Source organism: Syzygium oleosum, unplaced genomic scaffold (assembly GCF_021117445.2).
Source record: "Syzygium oleosum isolate NSW1041296 unplaced genomic scaffold, Sole_v2.1 Sole_v2.28, whole genome shotgun sequence".
NCBI classification, from domain to species: domain Eukaryota; kingdom Viridiplantae; phylum Streptophyta; class Magnoliopsida; order Myrtales; family Myrtaceae; genus Syzygium; species Syzygium oleosum.
Genome location: NW_026607512.1, coordinates 1,231,285 through 1,256,824, shown reverse-complemented (window position 1 = coordinate 1,256,824; position 25,540 = coordinate 1,231,285). Strand labels below are relative to the sequence as shown.

The window sequence follows — 25,540 nt, the reverse complement described above, 5'->3', positions numbered from 1 at the left end:
TCACATGCGAAACCCAAAAATTTCGCTCCGACGAATCCATTGCTCCAAATTGACTCCCGTTAAAACCCACAGCTCTATAATGCCATATTCCACCATTTCCATGAAATCTCATAATTCAATAACTCAAAAATTAAATTTCGAGGCTCGAGTTTGAGTCCTAATTTCGAAAACTTCATCCATTGGATGAATAGAAGACGCAAAGACTTACTGGTCTTTGCGATACGTAATAATCCAGCTAGGCGATGTGTCTGTGCCATGTACACATAAAACCCCTTTCCTTTCTTTCCGTTCCTCTCTTTCCCTTTCTTTTTTCTTCTTTTCTCTTTCTTTTCCCCTTTCTCGCGTGCGTCTCGGCCTTATATTGTGCCTTCTTTCCTCTTTTTGTTGACTGTTCAACGTTAATTTTTTTTTTCTTTCCCCCTTTTTTGACTTTTCAAACCCATATTTTACGAAATTTAAATATACCTCAATCACCAAACATTATTTGGTAAACGAGTGAGGGAATTTGCGTCTTACCTCCTTGTCCCGCATTATCGCAAAAACTTTTCCAATGGCCCTTGAAAATTTTCTTGAGGCCTACCAACTGCAAGAGCATTATTCCACATGGAGCAATTGCGTGTTAAGTGTCCCGGTTGTCCACACACAAAACATACTCTACTATCCATAGGCACATCCCTCTGCATAGGACAATCAGGTGCAATATGTCCCATTTTGCCACAAAGGAAGCATGCTCGTCTTGCGGTAACAAGGGCTGCCAAGATGTCTCCTACAAGTAGTACAAGATCCCAAAGTAATTTGATTTATAAACTTTCCTAACAGGTCACTGCTTCTTCGTTCATTACAGTTGCTTGCATCGCTTTCTTGGTAACCATTTCCAGCTCGGTGATGTGTTCTTGGCGTGTATGTGCAAAAATCCATTTCCTTTTTTTCCCTTTCCTGTCTTTCCCTTTCCTCCTCCTCCTTCTTTTCTCTTTTTTTCCCCCTTTCTCGCGTGCGTCTAAGCCTTATATTGCCGAATGTGCCTTTTTTTCTCTTTTTATTGACTTTTCAACGGTTTTTTCTTTTCTTTCCCTCATTTTGAGTTTTCAAACTCCTATTTTACACTTTTAGCATAAGCAAATAAGCCGTTGGTAACCGCTTAACCATGCCTTAAATTTGGTCGAATGAATCAATTTGATGAAACTTTGAACAAAGTTAGACCAAGTATAGATTACTCGAGAGTGAAAACCTTAAAAGGGCACTAAATCATGGAATTTCTAATTCCATATAGATTAGATTTGAACATCGAAAGCAATGAATCAGATGCCTACTGTAGGCCAAACAACTAGGAAGAAGTGCAAGTCCCATACATGTGACTTGAGAGGCTTCTCTTGCACTATATTATACAGTGGTTGAGCAAATATAGCACGGTATACTTGTTGATGTGAGAAATCGAACCTACACCGTGCATTTAATCTCAACACACAAGTGTCTATTTGAGACTCGACAAGGAATTTCTTCTTTTTTTTTCAAGTCTTGTGTTAATAGCTCGATCACATCACTAATCACTGAATTCTACATCGCACCATGCCCGACCCTTGGTGATTTAGAATTCTCATTCGAACACGGTTTGTCTAATCGACGAAACCATTTTTTTCCCTGCGAAGGGTCAACTGAGGAAAAGGGGGGGAACTTGCTTCGTGAGTTCCATGCAACTCCCTTCACCAATACTAGTTCCGCAGAGGCGACTGACAACAGAGTAGACCCTTAAAAGTCCAAGTCAAAGTCATCTCTTGATCTGGACGAGCCGAGGAAGGAGATTCATGCCTTCACATCGCTTGTCGATGAACATTTGCCGTTCTGGTTCCGTCTCTCGGACAATCCTAATGAGCATAAATTAGAGAAAGAGAGTGTGAGGAAGCAGTTGATCCATCATCATCCCATAAACCGCAAAACGTCACGCATATCCCCTCGTATTCATCAACACCAAGACATCCGCCATGCTCTCTTCTATTCCCTCTCTCTTCTTCTTCTTCTTCTTCCTCTGCTTCGCGGATGGCACCGCCCACCATGCCGCCCCGACCCAGGACCCTTGCGACCCCACAAGCTGCCCCGGCCGGGGGCCGCAGGTTCAGTTCCCGTTCAGGCTCGCACCCTTCCAACCTGCCAACTGCAGCTTTCATCCGGGGTTCGACCTTTCCTGTGACGAGCATGGAAACACTCAGCTCTGGCTCCCAAACACCCCAGAGCCGCTCTTCGTCCAGTCCATCGACTACGCCAACCGGTCCGTCGTCGTGCAGGACCCCAAGCGGTGCCTCCCCTTGCTGCTCGCCAACCTCAACCTCTCTCGCTTCTCCTACCAAAGGCTTTACAACAACGACCCATATGGATACCAATACGGGTACCAAAACTATACCCTGTTCAAGTGCCCGCCTCCCGAGAGGACCAGCATGACCCGGGTGGTTTGCCTGAGCATTCCCGGGTCGTACGAAGTCTACGCCGTCAGGTCCAGCTCCTACGTCGGAGACTTGCCGCTGGTGTCCTGCGAGAGGAACGGGAACATTGACGCACTTCCGACAGAGATCGAGAACATGATGGTCGAGGTTCGTTTGGCCTGGGACAAGCCCGACTGCCAGAAGTGCACGGAGGTAAATTGGTGGTGTCGACCGAACGGGAGCGACATCAGATGCACTGAGCCTCCTAGAAAACACTACGGTATTGCTTTAATCCTAGTCGAAGGCGCGTGCTTTTGTCGGTTCCAAACTTTTTGTGTTTCGTGAGACTTTGCTCGACTCTTGCCTTATTTCACTTTCTTAGTATAAGTGATTATTGATGCTTGGGCTTCTGCGAATATAAGAAAACATTTATATGTGCAATTCCGTTGGATGGATGCATTTCCACAAGTTGATTTTATTTCACACGATACGTTTGTACTTTAATTTGGAGGAGTTCCTCAATCCTGATTGCCTCTTACTCTATAAATGATCTGATGTCCTGTAATGAAGGTCGCTCATGGTGTTAAGTGAAGCTGACATGACTAGCTCTGAGGGTTTTTCTTCTAGTAATTTTATCATTCGCGTGAACTTAGGCGGAAGCTCAAGTGCTGACTTCTCTGATTCTGCAGAAAAATTAAGGGCAGAGATCGCCGGAGGAGTCGTGGGCTCGTTTTTCCTTCTTGCTGTTGTGATTGGAGTCGGCTATGTCCTCAACGAAAGAAGAAGAGATAAAGCATTCCAACTCAAGATCGAGAGCTTCTTGCATGACTACGAGGCCCTCAAGCCGACCCGTTACTCCTACAACGACATCAAGAGGATAACCAATGACTTCGAGGAGAAACTAGGCCAGGGGGCTTACGGAACTGTCTACAAAGGAAAGCTTTCGAACGAGATTTTCGTCGCCGTGAAGATGCTGGACAATTCGTTCGGAAAAGGTGAGGAGTTCATCAACGAAGTAGGCACGATGGGAAGGATTCACCACGTCAACGTGGTTCGGATGGTCGGTTTCTGCGCTGATGGTTTCCGAAGAGCCTTGGTGTACGAGTTCCTGCCGAACGAGTCTCTGGAGAAGTTCATATTTCCGGGCGAAGACGCTCTCGACGCTGCCCTTAGTTGGGAGAGGCTCCACGACATCGCTCTCGGAGTGGCCAAAGGCATAGAGTATCTTCACCAGGGGTGCGATCATAGGATCCTCCATTTCGACATCAAGCCCCACAACATCTTGTTGGATGACAACTTCAATCCTAAGATTGCGGATTTCGGTCTGGCAAAGTTATGTTCCAAGGAAAAAAGCGCGGTGTCCATGACTGCGGCCAGAGGTACCATGGGCTACATCGCCCCGGAAGTCTTCTCCAGGAACTTTGGAAGCGTGTCTTCTAAGTCGGACGTGTACAGCTTCGGAATGCTGCTACTCGAAATGGTTGGGGGGAGGAAAAACGTCGATGTGAACGCGAAGAACATGAGCCAGATGTACTTCCCGCAGTGGGTCTATAACCATCTGAATAAGGGTGAAGAGCTTGAAATACGAATCCGAGAGGACGGTGACCATAAGATTGCCAGGAAATTGGCAATCGTAGGGCTCTGGTGCATTCACTGGTACCCGGCCGATCGGCCTCCCATGAAAGTGGTGGTTCAGATGCTGGAGGGAGAAGAGTGCCCCATCATGCCGAAAAATCCTTTCGTTTCCTCCGGTTCAGGGGATGCTGCGACCATGCAGGGAAGACTATGGAACACGGATCTAAAAGTTATCGCAGAATAAGTTTGAGTGCTCTTTCGCAGTATGTCATCTCCCTTTGACTGGAATGGATGTCAAAAAGTGAGAAAAGTAAGTAGATCTGTGATCGAGAAGCCATCAGCTAAATTTAGGAACTCTCTCTACCGCGAAATAGCCTGACAGCCATTGATGCGCACCCACTACTTACCTTTCGTATCAGATGCAATATGTATAGAGGAATTCCTTTCCTCTTATATTTCGAACTAGGTTAGTTATTACGTAATACTAGAATCTATCTACTTATTGGAAGTTTGTAATATATTAAGTATTCTGGATTTAATCACCCATCGCAAATGCAGTTCATCCTGTATGCTCCGGGGTATACAGCAGCAGTTGGTTTTTGGGACAAGAATTGTGCTTTTGTCTGCTTGAGGAGTTGAAAATATCTAGCTTCAGCAAATTTAAGAAGGAACGAAAGTACTACTACAAGAAAAATTGATCCTTCTCGTGAGGATGACAAATTTTAAAATATGATAAGTCGCAGACGACAAATTTGCAGAAGCACTAAAAGAAATATGTTTTCGAGGTCGATTCAATCAAGATTTGAAATGACTTCGGTTTGAAGCTGCTTGAAAGAGATTGCGTCAGTGAATAAGGCTAGCACGAGGGCTTCATTGACAGAGGGAGTTCTTACCAATGAATGGCGACTCGGCTGACGAATTTGGTTACTGATATGCGCCGTACCTGGACAACGTTATCGTTTCAGTCCTTTCGAATAACTAGTTGCGTGTCCTTTTGAGTGAACACAATAAGACGTTCATCTTATCCATGTACATTTGATTGAACTCTCCATCATTGCCTTCCAATTCAAGCCAAGCAAAACTAATCGTCTGGTTTTTCTACCACTCTTGAGCTCTTTCAGCTAAAAAATACAACAAAAGGAGACTTTTTGACTGTGAAGTCGCTATGCACAAAAGTTCAAGCACCACAGAAACAGGAAAATCACCACCCAAAAAATGGCTTCAAAGCCAACTCACATAGATGGAAAATGCTCCTTTTGACGCATCTGAGCATTTTATTCTAAAGTAATTCTTGAGAAGACTTCTTCAACCTGTTTGACCAATTTCAGTTGGTGGCTGTCTCATTTGGACGTATGCACTGCATAATTGGCCACTTGGCAGACTGTTGAACAATCTTTTGCACTAGTATACAAGATCATTTACTCTCCTCCGACCTGGACCAAGAGCTTAAAGTCTCGAGTTTATCCATCACGAGTCTTATACTGCGGCGATCAATTCGAGTCCTCGAAATGTAAAATTGCAGGATTATCAAGTAAATGACAAGATGTACCCGTCATCTGCTTCGACGTTTCATAACTCCCAAAACTTCACGCTTTGCGTATACTTCAAATGTACACTGTCCCACAACCCTCTCCAATGAGTCGGACCTCTGTTTTTTTCTCCAAGACCTGAAACAATCTACTGTGGTTAATAGTGTAAAAGAACGAGATTTAACCTAATATAGGAGTACTTTATCCACTGCTGACAGAGATGTTTAGGAACTGAGCAATCCCTTGAGCCCGCACCGCAGCAACCCCCGCCGGCACCGGAGATCGTCACTGAGGTCCGACAAGATGACCTGCTCGTAGAACGGCCATTCGACCGTGACGGGGACGGTCTTCGTGAGCGCGCAAGAGGAGGAGAGGCTGCTCAGGACACCAGGTTGAGGAGGTTGCGAAGACCGTGGAGTTGGAGCCGCTGAGACAGGCAATTGGGTTCAGGCCGTACTCTGATGTTGCACTTTGGAGAAACGATGCTAGATCGCGGGGAAGGAAAAGGAGTTGAATGGTTGCAAGTTTGACTTGTTGACCAAACATTAGATGGAAGTTATTTGGTCAAAGAAGTCAAAGCATGATGGAAGTTCATGGGACAAGTGCGCAAGTAGTGATTACTGATTTCCCCTACTAAAGTGTTACCACTTTAACGCCACCGGAGTTCTGTCTTTTCATTGTATCTTTCAATTCCCTGCATTCACTTTCGTGCAATTTCCAATATATGCACTTCATTTCCTTATAATTGCAAAGTTCAATGTAATTAACCTTTCATTGCACGGTGCCCCATTCAGCGTGTTTTGTCCTCGAGTACATAACCGCAAAGCGATCTCGATCACTTTCCAATCGTCCGATGTCCTGATCACTTTAGTGAATGTTGATTTTCATAGACACCTCTTTTGGATACGTCCACATATCGATTTTCCCCCGACATGTTCACGCCAAGTGCTCTCTTAACTAGACCCTATCAGTAATTGTCCATTTGTATAGTATTTTTTCTTTCACGGCCAAAGCAATTTTCATCTCATATTTAGAAATCTTTTTTTTTTTGTTGCTAAAACTAGTATCTAGAGATCTTTCAAACATCCGAACAACAAATCAGACGGGCCACACAAAATCTGAAGAATAAAACTAGTCTTTTGCTAGAAAGGAAAACATTTTGCTCAATGTAAGCATAAATGAGAGAATTCGAAACCGCTCTACTTCTTGCATAGCGTAGGAGTCGAATCCCACACCTATAATACTAGCATCCCCACTCCCCCGAGTCCATTTACCAACATGACCGCATGTCTATTGGCAAACAAACATCGATTATGTCATAAAAAAAAAGTACCTGTGTTTCAATCTCGAACATTGCTTACGAAGAAGACCAGGTTTGAGAAACATTTCCAGTCTTGGGCTGCATGTGGCCCGAGAGCAAGATTGGCACTAAAACATGGAACTTCTAATTCTAAATAGATTAGAGCGGAACATCCATACAAACTAAAGGCTTGTACATTTAATTTGAGAGGCTCAAGTTTAAGCCGCTCAGGTATGGAAGGGGCTCAGCTCGAACTTTAGGAATGCATGATTCGAGAGGATTGCTTGAACTTTAGTGGACTTTTTTATTCTGCGGTTGCCAAGATATCGCACGTCACACTCGGTGATGCGAAATATCGAACCCACCCCATACCTTTAATCCCCTCGCGCATGTCTATTAGGGACTGGAAACGGAATTGTTTATCCGTCCCCCTTCTAAATCTCGTGTAAATAGCTCGATTACATCACTAATACTCGATTACACAAATGATGATTGGATGATTCATAAAGGCCTGCGTAGCTCTCTCAGAGAATTCTCATTTGAACTCAAAAAGGGTTATCGACCAAACCCCCTTCTTCTCCTGGGAAAATAGAACTCATCTCCAATCAAAAAGGTAAAAAAAGAAAAACGCTGGTTGAGCTCGATCAGCAGAGCCCCAAGGATGGTGGGTCGGATGAAGAAAGAGAGAGGGGGCGTGGGGGAGGACTTGCTCTGCGACTTCGAGCTTGACCCGGCAAAGTTGCGTGCGCACTCAGTCCAGCAATGATGGTGCGTTAGTCCGGTAAACGCAAACCAACAGCAGAGGAACGTGAAAAACAAGACAGTTCAGGTCAACTTTTTGTTTGGAAAGTCTCAAAACTTATCACGAAAATATAATTAAATCGTCAAACTTTAAAAAAAAAAAGTAAAATCAAATCTTAAAATTTATCAAATTACGACTTCGAGCTTGACCCGGCAAAGTTGCGTGCGCACTCAGTCCAACAATGATGGTGCGTTAGTCCGGTAAACGCAAACCGACAGCAAAGGAACGTGAAAAACAAGACAGTTCAAGTCAACTTTTTGTTTGGAAAGTCTCAAAATTTATCACGAAAAATATAATTAAATCCTTAAATTTTTTAAAAAGAAAGATAAAATCAAATCTTAAAATTTATGAAATTAATCGAATCAAATTTTCATTGACTGCATTTTTTAAAGTTTTAGGATGCGATTACAGTTCTTAAAAGTTATAGGACTCAATTACGCTTTCATGACAAATTTTAAGAATTGATTGAACTTTTTGAAAGTTTTATGACTCAATTATATCTTCATGACAAGTTTTAGGACTTCCATTACGCTTATTCCAAATTAAAACAAGCAATCATTGGAAGCCACCGGCGGTCGTGGACCTCCAATGAGCTGCTTGTTTTTCTTTTGGCTTTTTGAGGCCATGGACGACAAAAAGCTAGCGGCCATGAACAGCAGCGTCGCCGGCCATCATCCTCACGAGCCTGACTCGTCCATGGCCGTCCAGATCTGGCAATCTGGGCCCTCGCGGCCATGGCACCGCCGGCGGGGTCATCTAGACCCTCGGCCGGATCTGGAAGTCTGGGGAGCACCCAGCCGAGGATCCGTCCTCGGCGTCATCTAGATCTGGGACCTTGGCCTCTAGCGACGTACATGAAGAGGCTGCTTTACTCTCCATCATCCACGGCTTAGATGGCCCCTGGTTTTTTTGGCCTTGAGCAAGAATCTCAGATTTGAGAGTTGGGGGAGGGAGCAACATGGGTCAAAACACAAAGTGGATCTTTCGGCCTAGGACCAGCCAAAAGGTACTGAGAGGCCTCAGAAGACATGGCCGCAAAGCTTCTGTCGTCTAATGTTTCCCGTCTTCCTCCTCCTCCATCATCCCTGGCTCGGGAGGCGGCTCAGCTAGGACGTGGTGCTAGCGAGACTCCGCCGGTAGCGACGCCGAGGGGAGGTTTCGTTACGCTTGCCCGTGTCGTTGCCACGTGTCAGTTTGTGATTGGATTTCAGTAAAGAAAAAAAAAAAAGGTACCCGTACGTGACCACTGCCTATAGAGATGAGAATAAAAGGGCCACCAGATCAGCTACCATTCCTTCCGAGAGAAGAAAGTGTAAGGAAAACCAGTCGCTCCATCCATTATCAATAACCCAAACAAACCCTCACGTAAGATCTCAGTTTCATCAACACCAGCACATCCTCCATGCGCTCGCCTCTTCCCTCTCTCTTCCTCTTCTTCCTCTGCTTCGCCCATGGCACCACAGACAGCCACCACCACGACGGTTGCTGCGCCAAAAGGTGCCGCCACGGGCCAGAGGTCCGTTTCCCGTTCTGGCTCAAAAACCGACAATCTCCCGAGTGCGGCTATCGGGACTTCAACCTGTCCTGCGACAGGGACGGGCAGACTAAGCTCTCGGTCCCAAACACCCCACAAGGGCTAGTCGTCGAGAACATCGACTACCACTCCCAGTTCGTTATCCTGCAGGACCCCACCAAGTGCCTCCCCTTCTGGATCCCGAACCTCAGCCTCCTTGGCTTCTCCGCTTACAAAGAACCGTCTTCGTACCAGGACCCCTACAACTACACCCTGTTCAAGTGCCCGTCGCCCGAGAGGACCGAAATGACAGAGTTGGCTTGCCGAAGCGAGCCCGGGTCATACAAAGTCTACGCCGTTGATTCCTCCACCTACGTCGGAGAATGGCCGCTGGTGTACTGCGAGAGGAACGGGAGCCTCGACTGGCTGCCAAACCCGATCTCCAGCATGATCGCCAAGGCTCGTTTCGACTGGAAAGAGCCGGACTGTAGCGAGTGCACAAAGGACAGGTTGTGTCGACGGAACGGGAGCAACATCGAATGCATTCCGCGTCCTCATGGACACCCCGGTATTGTTTTAATATGAGTCGAAGGCCCGTGCGGACGGTTCCGAAACTTGATATTTTTCATGAGACTTTGCTTGACTCTGTGATATCTCACTTTCTTTAGTTCAAGTGATTATTAATGCTTTCATACTTTATTTACGCCATTCATTCCAAAGTTTTAAAACTCGGGTGATGGATATAGCAAAGTTGCTTTCTGACTTATGGTTGTCGTAATTCGTCAAGTTTATCTTTTGTAAAGATAAGATCCATGGAGCGCAGAGGAAGGAGAATCATAGTTTCTGCACAAGAAATAGGGCTTCTGCCAAACTAAAATTACTTTTATATGTGCAGTTCTGTCGGATGGATGTATTTCCATAAATTGGTCTTATTTCACATGATACTGTTTGTACTCTAAATTGAATGGAGTTCTGAATCCTGATTGCCTGTTATATAGAATGATCCGATGCCCTGTAATGAAGAAGCTGATATAACTAGTTTTGAGGGCTTTTCTTCTAGTTATTTCATCGTTCATACGAACTTCGGCGGAAGCTCCAATACTGACTTCTCTGATTCTGCAGAAAGAGAAATCGGGGGAGGAGTCGGGGGCTTGTTTTTCTTTCTTGTTGGATTGATTGGACTAGGCTATGTCCTCAACGAAAGAAGAAGAGATAAAGCATTCCGACTCAAGATCGAGAGCTTCTTGCATGACTAGGAGGCCCTCAAGCCGACCCGTTATTCCTACAACGACATCAAGAGGATAACTAATGACTTCGAGGAGAAACTAGGCCAGGGGGCTTATGGAACGGTCTACAAAAGGAAGCTTTCGAACGAGATTTTCGTCGCCGTGAAGATGCTGGACAATTCGTTCGGAAAAGGAGAGGAGTTCATCAACGAAGTGAGCACTATGGGAAGGATTCACCACGTCAACGTGGTTCGGATGGTTGGTTTCTGCACGGACGGGTTCCGAAGAGCCTTGGTGTACGAGTTCCTGCCGAACGAGTCTCTGGAGAAGTTCATATTTCCGGGCGAAGATGCTCTCGACCCTTCCCTTAGTTGGGAGAGGCTCCACGACATCGCTCTCGGAGTGGCCAAAGGCATAGAGTATCTTCACCAGGGGTGCGATCATAGGATCCTCCATTTCGACATTAAGCCGCACAATATCTTGCTGGATAACAACTTCAATCCTAAGAATGCGGATTTCGGCCTGGCAAAGTTATGTTCCAAGGAACAAAGCGCGGTGTCCATGACCGCGGCCAGAGGTACCATGGGCTACATCGCCCCGGAAGTCTTCTCCGGGAACTTTGGAAGCGTGTCCTCTAAGTCGGACGTGTACAGCCACTACAAAAAAACAAGGATTTTGCCACGGAATTTAGCGACGGAAAATTTTTCGTCGCTAATTTGCGACAGAATTTCGTCGCTAATTTGCGACGGAATTTGCCACGAAATAAAAATTCGTCACAAATTAGCGACGGAAAATAAATCCGTCACAAATTAGCGACGGAAAATAAATCCGTCGCAAATTCCATCGCTAATTTGCGACGGATTTTTTTCCATCGCTATTTTTGCAACGGAATTAGCGACGAATTTTTTTTCGGTCGCTATTTTGCGACGGAAAAAAAATTCGTCGCTAATAGGATTTTTCAAACTTCAATGTATGGACTACCACCAAATGAGTTTGACCATTTGTGCGATGAACAATTTGCAGCATGGTTCAAAACATATGTAAGTTGCCTATGGACCAAAACCAAGTTATTAATATTTTATACATCATTTATTAAAATATATATTATTGACTTTGCGTGTGTGACCTTAGGTTCACAGTAATTATGATGAAGTTGGAGAGTAAGGATTGCTATACCATCTGTCATGGGGTCCAAAGTCAAGAGTACGAAGTTGGCCAGCATATTTCATAAACGGATATAATTTTCACACTCAAGAATATGGAATGGGAAAAGCTACAATAAATAGTGGTGTGTATTCAGTCATCTAATGGTGGCAGTTAAAAAGATGATTTTTATGGCTTGTTGGATGAAATCATAGAGATAGAGTACCATAGACCATTAATGCGGGTTGTGTTATTTAAGTGCAAGTGGTTCGACCCCGTCAAAGGAATGAAGGTGCATACGAAGTTTAATTTGGTCTAAAGAAATCACAAGAAAAGGTATATGAAATATGAACCATTTGTCTTGGCACAACAAGCAATTCAAGTATGTTATGCATCATATCCTAGTTTGAAACGTGACAAAGCTGATTGGTGGGCTGTATGTAAAATCAAAGCACGAAGAAAAATCGAGGAACACTGGAAAGATAGAGCCTATTAATAAGAGGAAGTTTGTACCACGGTTGAAACTGAGTAATATAACATTCCAACTTTACGAGATCCATGTGGAGCAATGATAGATGTGGATCCAACTGAAATTCGCGAATCAAATGTAGAATGTGGTACAGAAATCTGATTTTGAGACAGATGATGAAGATGATGCTCATGAAGAAGATGAAGATCAAAATCAAGACGAGGACGAAGATGAAGATCAAGACGAAGATGAAGATGAAGATTAAAATTTTTGTGACTTTTCACTAATTATGTGTAATTATTATTGCGGCATGTGTTATTTTGATTGTCATAATAATTATTATTGTTCTTGTTGTTATTGTTATTGTTATTATCATTATTATTGTTGTTATTATTAGCGACGGAATTAGCGACGGAAGTGATCTTCGCGGCACATGGCGCCCATTTTTCGAATCAGTTGCTAATTAATGACGGAATTAGCGACGGATTCGAAAAACTGGTCGGTATAAACATTTCCGTCGCTAATTATCGACGGATTCGAAAAAATGGGCACCATGTGCCGTGAAGATCACTTCCGTCGCTAATTTGCGACGGAAAATAAATCCGTCGCTAATTTGCGACGGAAAATAAATCCGTCGCAAATTAGCGACGGAAAATAAATCCGTCACAAATTCCGTCGCTAATTTGCGACGGACTCGAAAAAATGGGCACCATGTGCCGCGAAGATCATTTCCGTCGCAAATTAGCGACGGAAAATAAATCCGTCGCAAATTTCGTCGCTAATTTGCGACGGATTTATTTTTCCGTCGTTAATTTGCGACAGATTCATTTTTCGAATCCGTCGCTAATTCCGTCGCAAATTAGCGACGGAATTAGTGACGAAGTGATCTTCGCGGCACATGGCGCCCATTTTTCGAATCCGTTGCTAATTCCGTCACTAATTAGCGACGGAATATCCGTCGCTAATTCCCGTCTCAAAAAGCCACTTCTTTAATTGCCGCCCATTTGACCAAAAAAAAAAAATTCCCGCCCATGCAGACCGTCCTTTTCCCCCCTTCTCTCTCTTCCTTTTTCTTTTTCTTGTCTTCTTCCTCCTCTTCTTCTTCTTCTTCTTCTTCTTCTTCTTCTTCTTCCTTGCGCGCACGTCTGCTGCTCCGCCTACAACTCATCGACGGGACCCCCACCGCCGCCGCCGCTCGTCTGGTCACCGCGTCGCCATCTGGCCGTCAGGCTCCACCCGGCCGACGTGCCACGGCCTTCGCCCCTCGACCGCGCCTCACCCCGAGCCAACCGCAAGTGCGACCTTCCGCCTAGACCAGCAACCGCCGCTCGTCGCCCCGTGGCCGCACGCCGTCCGCCTTGCGCCGGCGCTCGTCCGGCCGTCCGTCGCCGACGCTGTCTCCGTCCGCCGCCGTGTTTTTCGCTCCCTAGCCGGCTATCTTCCTCTCCCCTTCGCGCGCACACGGCCCTTCGCTCGCGTCGCGTCCAGTCGCTCGCCCAGCGTTGTCCGGCCACCGGCAACGCCGCCGTGCCGCCCCCAACCGCCGTCCAGTCACCGCACGCTGTTGCCATCAACGCTGACCCCCCTGTTCTGGCCGCGCCCTCCGTCCCGGCCAGCCCGTCGTCGCCAGACCACCAACCCGTCGTCCCCGTCGTCACCAGCTCGCCAGCCGTCGTCGCCATCACTCGCCTTCTCATCGCCGACGCCTTCGCCGTCGTCGCGCTCGCCCGGCCAGCCCAGCCGCTCGCCCGGCCACTCGCCTGGCCGAGCCTACCGCCGTCCCAACCACTACCTCGGCCACTCACCCCTCACCTGGCCGCTTCCCGGCCGTGCTGCTTGCCCGCTCGTCGTCTAGCCGCCCAAGCCGTCGCCCGTCGCCGCTCCCCGCTCGCCCGGCCACTTGCCCTGCCGTGGCCGAGCACCTAGCCTGTGGCCGAGGGCCGTGCCGACGACCGTGCCGAGGCATCGCTCATTGGCCGACCGTTGTGCCGACCACCGCACCGAGCCCGTTGGAGCTGCAGTTACTCCATTATTTAATCAATGTTAAATATAAATTCTAGAAATTAATTTTGCTTTTAATTAGATTTAAAAACTAAATCGTCCGTAAACAATATTCGTCGCACACTTCGTCGCTAAAGAATTAATAAAAAATCATCACTAAATCCGTTCCGGACCAACGTCTGTGGCAAAAGTCAAAATTTGGAATGGTAAATTAGTGACGAATTTCACCACGAATCAGTTGGTCGCAAATTAATGACCAAAAAAAAAAATTCATCAAAAATTAGCGATAAATTTTGCCACGAATACATTTCGTCGCAATTTAGAGACAAAAAAAAAAATTCCGTGGCACTTTAGCGACGAATTTTGTGACGAATACAGTTCGTGGCTAATTTGCGACGAATTTTGCAGCAAATAATTAGCGACGAATTTTGCGACGAATACAGTTCGTGGCTAATTTGCGATGAATTTTTTTTTCGTCGCAAATTAGCGACGAAAATTGATATTTTCCGTTGCTAAATTTTGTGACGTCGAATTAGCGACGGATTTTTTTCCGTCGCAAATTTCGTCGCAAATTCGTTTAGCGACGAATTTTGCCAAATTTTTCGTCGCAAAATTCGTCGCTAAAACCTTGTTTTTTTGTAGTGAGCTTCGGAATGCTGCTGCTCGAAATGGTCGGGGGCAGGAAAAACGTCGACGTGAACGCGAAGAACATGAGCCAGATGTACTTCCCGCAGTGGGTCTATAACCATCTGAATAAGGGCGAAGAGCTTGAAATACGAATCCGAGAGGACGGCGACCATAAGATTGCCAGGTTTTCCTGGCAATCATAGGGCTCTGGTGCATTCACTGGTACTCGGCCGATCGGCCTCCCATGAAAGTCGTGGTTCAGATGCTGGAGGGAGAAGAGTGCCCCGTCATGCCGAAAAATCCTTTCGTTTCCTCCAGTTCAGGGGAAGCTGCGAGCATGCAGGGGAGACTCTGGAACACGAATCTAGAAATTATCGAGGAATAAGTCCGATTGCCCTTTCGCACTATGTCATCTCTCCTTGACCGAAATGGATGTGAAACAGTTGGAAAATAAGTAGAGCTGTGATTAAGAAGCCATATTGTAAATCTAGGAACTCTCTCTACCGAAAAATAGCCTGAATACGCTCCCCACTACTTGCCTGTTGTATCAGATCCAATATATAGAGGAATTCCTTTCGTCTTATATTTGTAACTAGATGCAATACTAGAATCTATCTACTTATTGGAAGTTTGTGAGATACTTTAGTCCTGGGATTTGATCGTCCATCGCAAATGCAGTTCGTTCTGGTGTGCATTTAATGTCCTTAAATCCGGAAAATATAGCAGGAGTTCGTTTTTGGGACAAGAATTGTGCTTTTTGTCTATATAAGATTTGTGGGACCATGCCAACTGTTCTAACACTACAAAAAAACATCTTTTTTCCGATGAAATTTCCAACGAAAAATTTGAAAAAATTCGTTGGTAATTCGTCGTCGCAAATTTTTCCAACGAAAAATTTCAATTTTCGTTGGAAAATTCGTTGCTAAATCTGTTAGAAAAACTACAAATTTTTTTTTTTTGGGTCGAAAAATTGTGGCAAAATTAGTTGGTAATTATTTGTTGCAAAATTCGTCATGACAAAAATCGTGCGGGCGAGGGCCAGCCTCGCCGCCAGTGATGGCCAGCCTCGTCGCCGGCGACGGCCGAGCTCGCCATGGCCGGCGAGCTCGAGCTCGTCCAGATCTGGGCGAGTTCTGGGTGACCTCGAGCTCGCCGACCATGGCGAGCTCGGCCCTCGCCATGGCCGGCGAGGGCCAGCCTCGTCGCCCTTCGAGCCGGCCGACTGCCCCGACGACCTGGTCAAATGTTCGAGCCGTCATGACTGGGGATCGGGTGCCGGGCTGATTCATGAAATGGACAAGTTTGTGCATACACTAACTGGTTCACATTACTCACTTGCAAAGTATCTCTTTACACGGATACATAAGAAAATTCAAGAATTCTAGACATTCTTGCGTCCAAATCCATCCCAATTCAAGAGTCTTTTCCCTTTTCTTCTTTCAAAGATGCAGAGCGAAGAATCTCCGGCATTGATGATCGATTTCAACTACAGAGTGGGGCAAAGCGGAAGATGGTGAAAATCATTTGATGGGGAGGACCTTGTTGACGATGTCTTGGCTGAGGACGGCAATCTGGGAGTCGAGGGCCTTGATGGTCTGCTCCTTCTGGTTCTCCAGGGTGGCCAGCGCCTACTGCAGCTTCGCGTCCACCTTGCGCCGCCCCTCCAGCAGCTTCTGCTCCAACTCCGCCTGCGTCTCCTTCTTCATCTTGCTCAGCGTCGCCGATATCTCCGCCCGCGCCGCCCGCATCGCCGCCGCCGCCTGCTCCTCCAGCTGCTTCACCTCCGCCGACGTGTCCTTCACGCTGCTCAGCTTCTCCCTGATCGCCGCGTCCCGCTCGTCCATGAAGCGCCCGAGCGGGGAGAAGTAGATCTTGTCCAGCACGAACATCAGCAGCAGGAACTCGCCCATGATGACGGGCAGCGTCAGGTTGAAGTCGAACAGCGCCGCCTTCTCGATCTCCGCCGCCAGCGCCGACAGCGGCGAGCCAGGAGGGCGGAGGACGCGGCGGCGGCGAAGAGGGGCAGGGATTTCACGGAGAGGGAGGCGAGGGGCTTCGGGAGCCTGAACTTGGGGACGGAGAGGGTGACTTGGGGTTGCTGCTTGGGCTTTGAGGCGAAGAGGGTAGGTGGGATGTGGGTCTTGCAGGAGGAGGAGGAGGCCACGATCATCTTGGCCATGGCTGCGATTCCGAGGACGGCGGCGGCGGCGAGACTTTCTCTCTCTAGCGACGGTTCTTTGCCGACTGCGTTTTGGAGAGAGAAAGAGAGAGGGAGAGATGTTGATAAAAGGGAAGAAGAAGAAGACGAGAAGAAGGAGACGAGACAGATTTTTCGTGGGGAAAATGAAAAAATTTTCGTGGGGAAAATTTGTTGGAAATTTCCAACGAAAAATTTTTCGTTGGAAATTTCCAACGAATTTTCCAACGAATTCAAAAAAACCCGGTATTGTTCTGTATTTTTGAAATTTCAAAAATGCCGAACAATACCGGTTTTTTTGAATTCGTTGAAAAATTCGTTGGAAATTTCAAAAATGCCGAACAATACCGGATTTTTTTTAATTCGTTGGAAAATTCGTTGGAAATTTCCAACGAATTTTCCAACGAATTAAAAAAAATCCGGTATTGTTCGGCATTTTTGAAATTCGTGGGAAAATTCGTTGGAAATTTCAATCGAATTTTCCGACGAATTTCAATTTTCAAGGCAATTATTTTATTGTGTACAATTTCCGTTGGAAAACTCGTTGGAAATTTCCAACGAATTTTCCGACGATTCAAAAAAACCCGGTATTGTTCGGCATTTTTGAAATTCGTGGGAAAATTCGTTGGAAATTTTCAACGAATTTTCCGACGAATTTCAATTTTCAAGGTAATTATTTTAGTGTGTACAATTTTCGTTGGAAAATTCGTTGGAAATTTCCAACGAATTCAAAAAAAACCGGTATTGTTCGGCATTTTTGAAATTCGTGGGAAAATTCGTTGGAAATTTCCAACGAATTTTCCGACAAATTTCAATTTTCAAGGCAATTATTTTAGTGTGTACAATTTTCATTGGAAAATTCGTTGGAAATTTCCAACGAATTCAAAAAAACCCGGTATTGTTCGGCATTTTTGAAATTCGTGGGAAAATTCGTTGGAATTTTCCGACGAATTTCAATTTTCAAGGCAATTATTTTAGTGTGTACAATTTTCGTTGGAAAACTCGTTGGAAATTTCCAACGAATTTCAATTTTCAAGGCAATTATTTTAGTGTGTACAATTTTCGTTGGAAAATTCGTTGGAAATTTCCATCGAAAAATTTTTCGTTGGAAATTTCCAACGAATTTTCCAACGAATTCAAAACAACCCGGTATTGTTCGGCATTTTTGAAATTTGTGGGAAAATTCGTTGGAAATTTCTAACGAATTTTCCAACAAATTTCAATTTTCAAGGCAATTATTTTAGTGTGTACAATTTTCGTTGGAAAATTCGTTGGAAATTTCAAAAAAAACCCGGTATTGTTCGGCATTTTTGAAATTCGTGGGAAAATTCGTTGGAAATTTCCAACGAATTTTCCCACGAATTTCAATTTTCAAGGCAATTATTTTAGTGTGTACAATTTTCGTCGCAAAATTCGTTGGAAATTTCCAACGAAAAATTTTTCGTTGGAAATTTCCAACGAATTTTCCCACGAAATAATTTTCCAACGAATTTTCCGACGAAAAATTTTTCGTTGGAAATTTCCAACCAATTTTGCGACGAAAATTTTTTCGTCGCTAATTTCCGACGAATTTTACTTTTCGTTGGAAAATTTGTTGCAAATTTGCGACGAAAAATTTTCGTCGCAAAAATTCGTGGCAAAAATCCAGTTTTTTTGTAGTGTAAAAACTTAAGCTGTTGGATAAATGCGTAATTTAATATTTAATTATTCTAACAGTGTGCTTGGGAGGAACTAAGGAACGCCTAGCTGAAGACGTTGGCCGGAAGTTTTAAGGAGGTAGGCTGAGAATCCGAAGCGGTCTTGACGAGCTGATGGGACACAAGGTTGGCAATATCAAGGCCGTAGTCACGTAAGCTTCTCAACATTTTCGTGGATGCCAACCCCAATGAAGATGTGGTGAGGGTCGCAGAGAAAGTCGGCTAGGGACTCGATCTTCGTTAGGGGTGATCGATTCCCGGTCCGGTTTGGTTCCAAGGTGGAACCGGGAACCGGACCGAGAGAACTGGTTCCCAATTTTGGGAACCGCGGACCGGAACGGTTGGTTCTAGGACTGGGAACCGGACTGGACCGCCGGTCCGGTCCAATGGAACCGGTCACTTAAAGTTTAGTTTTTTTTTTTTGGTTAAACACTTAAGGCTTGGTTCACATTTTACTAATTTCTGTAAATGAAGTTCACTTAGGGTTTAATTCACATTTTACTAATTTTTGTCAATGAATTTATGATAATGAAGTTCACTTAAAGTTTAGTTCATATTTTATTAATTTTTTTAAAGAAAAAAATAACAAAAATATAAATTAAATAGTCTGTCCAGTCTGGTCGGTCTGGTCCGGTCCGGTCCGGTTCCCCCTTGGAACCGGGAACCGGACTGCCCGGAAACCGGTTCCGCTTTTAAGAATTGGGGACCGGACCGATAGTCCCAAGAACTGGATCAAACCAGTCGGTCCGGTCCGGTCCCGGTTTGGGCGGTCCAAGTTGCTCACCCCTAGTCTTCGCCAACCAATGTGCAAGAGGAAGAGAAAAAAAAGAGAGAATAGAAGGAAGAAAATGAAAAGGAAAAAAGAAAAAAAAGAATAAATGTCTTTGACAAAATTCCCATGCCATTGTGGCCAGTTGGTAAGCCAGGCACCTATTTCAGACTAACTCAGTCACTTCATGCCTTAATTTGAAACAAAGTTCTTTCTAGACCCATGTTTTAAGAAAATGACTTCATTTCAGGTTTTTATTTGAAATTTTCCTCTATTCGAGAGTGTTCTGTGAGCTTTATTAAACTCTTTTTTCACACTCGATGATGCAAGACATCAAACTTGCCCCGTACATTTAATCCCCTCACACATGTCTACTGGGGACTCGAAACGGAATTGTTTTTTCATCCCCTTCTAAATCTCATGTAAGTAGCTCGATTACATCACTAATACTCGATTACACACACATGGTGATTGATGATTTACTAAGGCCTGCTCAGCTCTCTCGGAGAATTCTCATTTGAACTCGAAAAGGGTTCGTTTGAATCGACCAAACCCCTTTTGCTCCCGTGAAAAATAGAACTCATCTCCAATCAAAAAGGAAGAAGAAAACACTGGTTGAGCTCGATCAGCAGAGCCCGTGGATGGTGGGTCGGATGAAGAAAAGGAAACGGGGGGAGGACTTGACTTGCTTCGCGACTTGGAGCTTGACCCGGCAAAGTGGCGTGCGCACTCACTTCAGCAATAATAGTGCGTTAGTGCGGTACACGCAAACCGACAACATACGAACGTGGAAAAATGACAGTTCAGGTCCACTTTTTTTCTTTTGATTTAGACAAGCCGGGGAAGGAGATTCCTCCATGTCGGGAAATAAATATAACGCGAAATCGATAAAATCTTACAAATTAAATTAATATAAAAAAATCAAAAAAATAAATGAGGAATGATAAATGATATTAAAGATTTACGTAATTCGATTCGAATATCGGTACCTATATTCACGGGAAGAGTCAGTAATAAATAATCTACTATAGAGTTACAATTCGCTCATACGCTCGAATATTTCTCATACCTAAATTTATGTCCAAACTCAAAGTATTTATGAATAAGCAATTTAATTGGACGAAATAAACTCACCCCGTAAATCACCGTGTTTGGAGAATTCCTTCGTACAATTTCTCTTCGGGGATCGCAACTTCTTCTTGTGCGGCTCTTCACGGCTCAAAAGAAAAAACCCACGGTTCTTCTTCTTGGGCCCACAAACTACCCATAAAAGAAATATATAAATTGTAGAATATGTGTGTCCATCTTTTGTCCTGTAGTGCCAATATGCCCTTTTTGCTGAAGACGTCCACAGTACGTACCAGAAGAGGATTTCTTGCGAGCAATCTTGAATATTATGTCCAACAGTAAAGATATCTTCACAGTCAAATATGGGAATTTATCCAAGCGAGTTACGTTTCATAAACGGCTCAAACTCGAATCATAATTTAACAATTCATATGACTTATCGAGAAGCATCGGCGTTTCTTTTTGGGTTTCATCTGTGGGACAAGCCGTCGTTTGGCACTTTGGGCCCCATTTGGTTCAACATTTAGAATGCTCATTTGGGCTCTAAAGTCTCCTGGTCAAATGCAAATGGTGTTTGGCAACTTTTTTTACTCACCTTGAGGAGATGCAATTGCATTTAGAATGCTCTCCAAGGGACTTTTGGCCAATGCAAGGGTAGAGGTGTCTTGAAAAGTTATATTTTCGGAATGCAACTTGCACTGTTCATCGCGACTATACCCATCTTTCAATCTCGGACACTGCCTAGAAAAAGGAGGGCCGGGTGCGAGTAACCCTTTCCGTCTTGGGTTGAATGTGGCCCGAGAGCAAAAAAATGCACAGAGAGGGAACATCGATATGAACCAAAGGCCCCTAAATTTGATTCGAGAGGGCTTCTCCAAACCTTATCGGACGTTTCTTACATCGCGATCACCGGAACATCGCATGTTACACCCGATGATGCGCGAAATCGAACCTTGGTCGGGCATCGAATCCCCTCACACACGTCTGCTAAGGACTCTTAACAGCAATTTTTTCCCCCTAACTCCCGTGTTGATAGCTCGATCACATCACCACCAACCACTGCATTCTGCATCACGCCAGTGCAGTGCACGACCTCTTAGCGATTGATTTGTCAAGGCCGGCTTGGCTCTTAGAGAAACTCTCAATCAGCAAGAGTCCGACTAGGATGACGGTCAAATGGGGGCCAAAAAAGAGGAACTTGCCGCGTGAGCTCGAACTTGACTAAGTAAAGTTCCATGCATACGCTTCGCCACCGACGACAATGGATGGACCGCGTAAATTCCAAGAGTCCAAGTCAACTCTCGATTTAGACAAGCCGAGGAAGGAGGTCATGCGATGCGTCCGTAGCGCTTGTCGATGAACATTGGTTTCTTCGCTTTTCTCTCTCGCTCGGACAGGCCTGGATGAGAATAAACGACGAGAGAGAGAGAGAGAGAGAGCGCTTGTCAAACACCAGCACATCCTCTATGCGCTCTTCCAATCCCTCCCTCTTCCTCATCCTCCTCCTCCTCTGCTTCGCCCATGGCACCGCCGTCCTCGCCGCGCCGGCCAAGGACTGTTGCGCCTCCGAAAGGTGCTGCCGCCACGGGCCGCTGGTCCAGTTCCCGTTCCTGCTCAGACGAAGACAACAACTTGACGACTGCGGCTGCAATCCGGACTTCAACCTGTTCTGCGACCAGGATGGGCACACTCGGCTCTTGCTCCGAGACACCTCGCGACCGCTCTTCGTCAAGTCCATCCATTACGACAACCGGTCCATCATCGTGCAGGACCCCAACCGGTGCCTCCCCTTCCTGCTGGCGAACCTCAACCACACTCGCTTCTCGTACGACAAGAGACAACGCTACCAGTTTACGAACCCGCCCTACAACCATACCCTGTTCCAGTGCCCGCCGTCGGCCACGAGGAACGGCATGGCCTCGGTGGATTGCCTGAGCCAAGCCGGGTTGTACGACGTCTACGCCGTCGAATCCGACTCCTACGTCGGAGACTTGCCGCTGGTGTCCTGCGAAAGGAACGGGAGCATAGACTCGCTTCCTATGCCGATCGAGTACATGATGAGCGAGGCTCAATTGGTCTGGGACAAGCCGGACTACCGGAACTGCACGAGATCCGAGTTGTGGTGTCGACGGAACGGGAACAGCACCAGCTGCACCAAGCGTCATGATCGACACAAAGGTATTGCTTCAATCCTAGTCGCATGCGTTTATCGGTTCCGAAACTTCTTTTTGCATCATGATACTTTGCTTGACTCTGTGTTATTTCACTTTCTTAGTTTAAGTGATTGTTAATCCTCAAGTTCTTTTATTTAGGCCATTCGTTCCAAAGCCTTTTAAACTCTGGTGATGGATATAGAAAGGTTGCTTTCTGACTTATGGTTGTTGACATTCATCAAGTTTCTCTTTAGTAAAGATAAGATCCATGGAGCGCAGAGGAAGGAGAATCATAGTTTCTACACAAGAAAAAGGGTTTCTGCGAAACTAAGATTACTTTTATATGTGCAGTTCTGTCGGGTGGATGCATTTCCACGAGTTTGTCTTGTTTCAGATGATACTTTCTGTTCTTTAAATTGAATGGAGTTCTGAATCCTGATTGCCAGTTACTATAGAAATTATCTGATGCCCTGAAGTGAAGGTCACTCACGGTGTTAAGTAAAAGCTGATATAACTAGTTTTGAGGGCTTTCCTTCTAGTTTTTTTGTCATTCATACGAACTTCGGCGGAAGCTCCAGTACTGACTTCTCTGATCCTGCAGAAACAAGGTTAGAGATCGGAGGTGTCCTGGGCACGTTTTTCCTTCTTGCTGGATTGATTGGACTCGGCTATGTCCTCAACGAAAAAAGAAGAGATAAAGCATTCCGACTCAAGATCGAGAGCTTCTTGCATGACTACGAGGCCCTCAAGCCGACCCGTTACTCCTACAACGACATCAAGAGGATAACCAATGACTTCGAGGAGAAACTAGGCCAGGGGGCTTACGGAACGGTCTACAAAGGGAAGCTTTCGAACGAGATTTTCGTCGCTGTAAAGATGCTGGACGATGCGTTCGGGAATGGAGAGGAGTTCATCAACGAAGTGAGCACTATGGGAAGGATTCACCACGTCAACGTGGTTCGGATGGTTGGTTTCTGCGCGGACGGGTTCCGAAGAGCCTTGGTGTACGAGTTCCTGCCGAACGAGTCTCTGGAGAAGTTCATATTTCCGGGCGAAGACGCTCTCAACCCTTCCCTTAGTTGGGAGAGGCTCCACGACATCGCTCTCGGAGTGGCCAAAGGCATAGAGTATCTTCACCAGGGGTGCGATCATAGGATCCTCCATTTCGACATCAAGCCGCACAATATCCTGCTGGATAGCAACTTCAATCCTAAGATTGCAGATTTCGGCCTGGCAAAGTTATGTTCCAAGGAAAAAAGCGCGGTGTCCATGACCGCGGCCAGAGGTACCATGGGCTACATCGCCCCGGAAGTCTTCTCCAGGAACTTTGGAAGCGTGTCGTCTAAGTCGGACGTGTACAGCTTCGGAATGCTGCTGCTCGAAATGGTCGGGGGCAGGAAAAACGTCGACGTGAACGCGAAGAACATGAGCCAGATGTACTTCCCGCAGTGGGTCTATAACCATCTGAATAAGGGTGAAGAGCTTGAAATACGAATCCGAGAGGACGGCGACCATAAGATTGCCACGAAACTGGCAATCATAGGGCTCTGGTGCATTCACTGGTACCCGGCCGATCGGCCTCCCATGAAAGTCGTGGTTCAGATGCTGGAGGGAGAAGAGTGCCCCGTCATGCCGAAAAATCCTTTCGTTTCCTCCAGTTCAGGGGAAGCTGCGAGCATGCAGGGGAGACTCTGGAACACGAATCTAGAAATTATCGAGGAATAAGTCCGATTGCCCTTTCGCACTATGTCATCTCTCCTTAACCGAAATGGATGTGAAACAGTTGGAAAATAAGTAGAGCTGTGATGAAGAAGCCATATTGTAAATCTAGGAACTCTCTCTACCGAAAAATAGCCTGAATACGCTCTCACTACTTGCCTGTTGTATCAGATCCATTGTATAGAGGAATTCCTTTCGTCTTATATTTGTAACTAGATGCAATACTAGAATCTATCTACTTATTGGAAGTTTGTGAGATACTTTAGTCCTGGGATTTGATCGTCCATTGCAAATGCAGTTCGTTCTGGTGTGCATTTAATGTCCTGAAATCCGGAAAATATAGCAGGAGTTCGTTTTTGGGACAAGAATCGTGTTTTTTGTCTGTGTGAGATTTGTGGGACCACTGCTAACTGTTCTAAAAACTTAAGCAGTTAGATAAAGGCGTGATTTAATATTTAATTATTCTAACAGTCTACTTGGGAGGAGCTAAGGAACGCCGAGCTGAAGATGTTGGCTGTAAGTTTTAAGGAGGTATGCTGAGAATCCAAAGCGGTCTTGACGAGCCGATGGGACACTAGGTTGGCAATATCAAGGCCATAGTCACAGAAGTTTCTCAACATTTTCGTGGATGCCGACCCCGATGAAGATGGTAAGCTAGGCACCTATTTTAGATTAACTCGGCCACTTCATGCCCTAATTTGAAACAAAGTTCATTCTAGACTCATGTTTTAAGAAAATGACCTCATTTCAAGTCTTTATTTAAAATTTTCCTCTATTCGAGAGGGTTCTCTGAGCTTTATTAAACTCTTTTTCACACTCGATGATGCAAGACATCGAACTTAACCCGTACATTTAATCCCCTCACACATGTCTATTGGGGACTCGAAATGAATTTGTTTTTTCATCCCCTTCTAAATCTCATGTGAGTAGCTCGATTACATCACTAATACTCGGTTACACACGCATGGTGATTGGTGATTTACTAAGGCCTGCTCAGCCCTCTCGGAGAATTCTCATTTGAACTCGAAAAGGGTTCGATTGAATCGACCAAACCCCTTTTGCTCCTGTGAAAAATAGAACTCATCTCCAATCAAACAGGAAGAAGAAAACACTGGTTGAGCTCGATCGGCAGAGCCTGTGGAGTGGATGGTGGGCCGGACGAGGAAAAGGAAGGGGGGGAGGACTTGACTTGCTTCGCGACTTGGAGCTTGACCCGGCAAAGTGGCGTGCGCACTCACTTCAGCAATAATGGTGCGTTAGTGCGGTACACGCAAACCGACAACATACGAACGTGGAAAAATGACAGTTCAGGTCCACTTTTTTCTTTTGATTTAGACA

The 25,540-nt window shown here is 45.5% G+C and overlaps 2 protein-coding genes and 2 pseudogenes across 2 annotated transcripts; 3 read left to right on the top strand and 1 right to left on the bottom strand.

Annotated features, from left to right (window-relative positions):
- The first annotated feature begins 1,753 nt into the window (after positions 1 to 1,753).
- On the top strand, positions 1,754 to 4,454 carry LOC115668385 (rust resistance kinase Lr10-like). Its single transcript, XM_056303668.1, has 2 exons — positions 1,754 to 2,694; positions 3,104 to 4,454. Exons 1-2 carry the CDS (start codon positions 1,980 to 1,982, stop codon positions 4,231 to 4,233), a joined length of 1,845 nt encoding a protein of 614 aa, XP_056159643.1. The 5' UTR covers positions 1,754 to 1,979; the 3' UTR covers positions 4,234 to 4,454.
- A 4,568-nt stretch (positions 4,455 to 9,022) lies between these two features.
- Positions 9,023 to 9,718, top strand: LOC115661892 (putative RING-H2 finger protein ATL21A). Its single transcript, XM_030584085.2, has one exon. It carries the CDS (start codon positions 9,023 to 9,025, stop codon positions 9,716 to 9,718), a length of 696 nt encoding a protein of 231 aa, XP_030439945.2.
- On the top strand, positions 9,713 to 24,405 carry LOC115680702 (rust resistance kinase Lr10-like; annotated as a pseudogene).
- On the bottom strand, positions 16,010 to 16,903 carry LOC130135154 (ATP synthase subunit b', chloroplastic-like; annotated as a pseudogene).
- Positions 24,406 to 25,540: the final 1,135 nt, after the last annotated feature.

Bases quoted from the DNA above. Each gene is read 5' to 3' on its own strand.
- LOC115668385 (XM_056303668.1), top strand. From the start codon at position 1,980: ATGCTCTCTTCTATTCCCTCTCTCTTCTTCTTCTTCTTCTTCCTCTGC. The intron at 2,695-3,103 runs GTATTGCTTTAA...CTGATTCTGCAG, and splicing joins GCCTCCTAGAAAACACTACG to AAAAATTAAGGGCAGAGATC.
- LOC115661892 (XM_030584085.2), top strand. From the start codon at position 9,023: ATGCGCTCGCCTCTTCCCTCTCTCTTCCTCTTCTTCCTCTGCTTCGCC.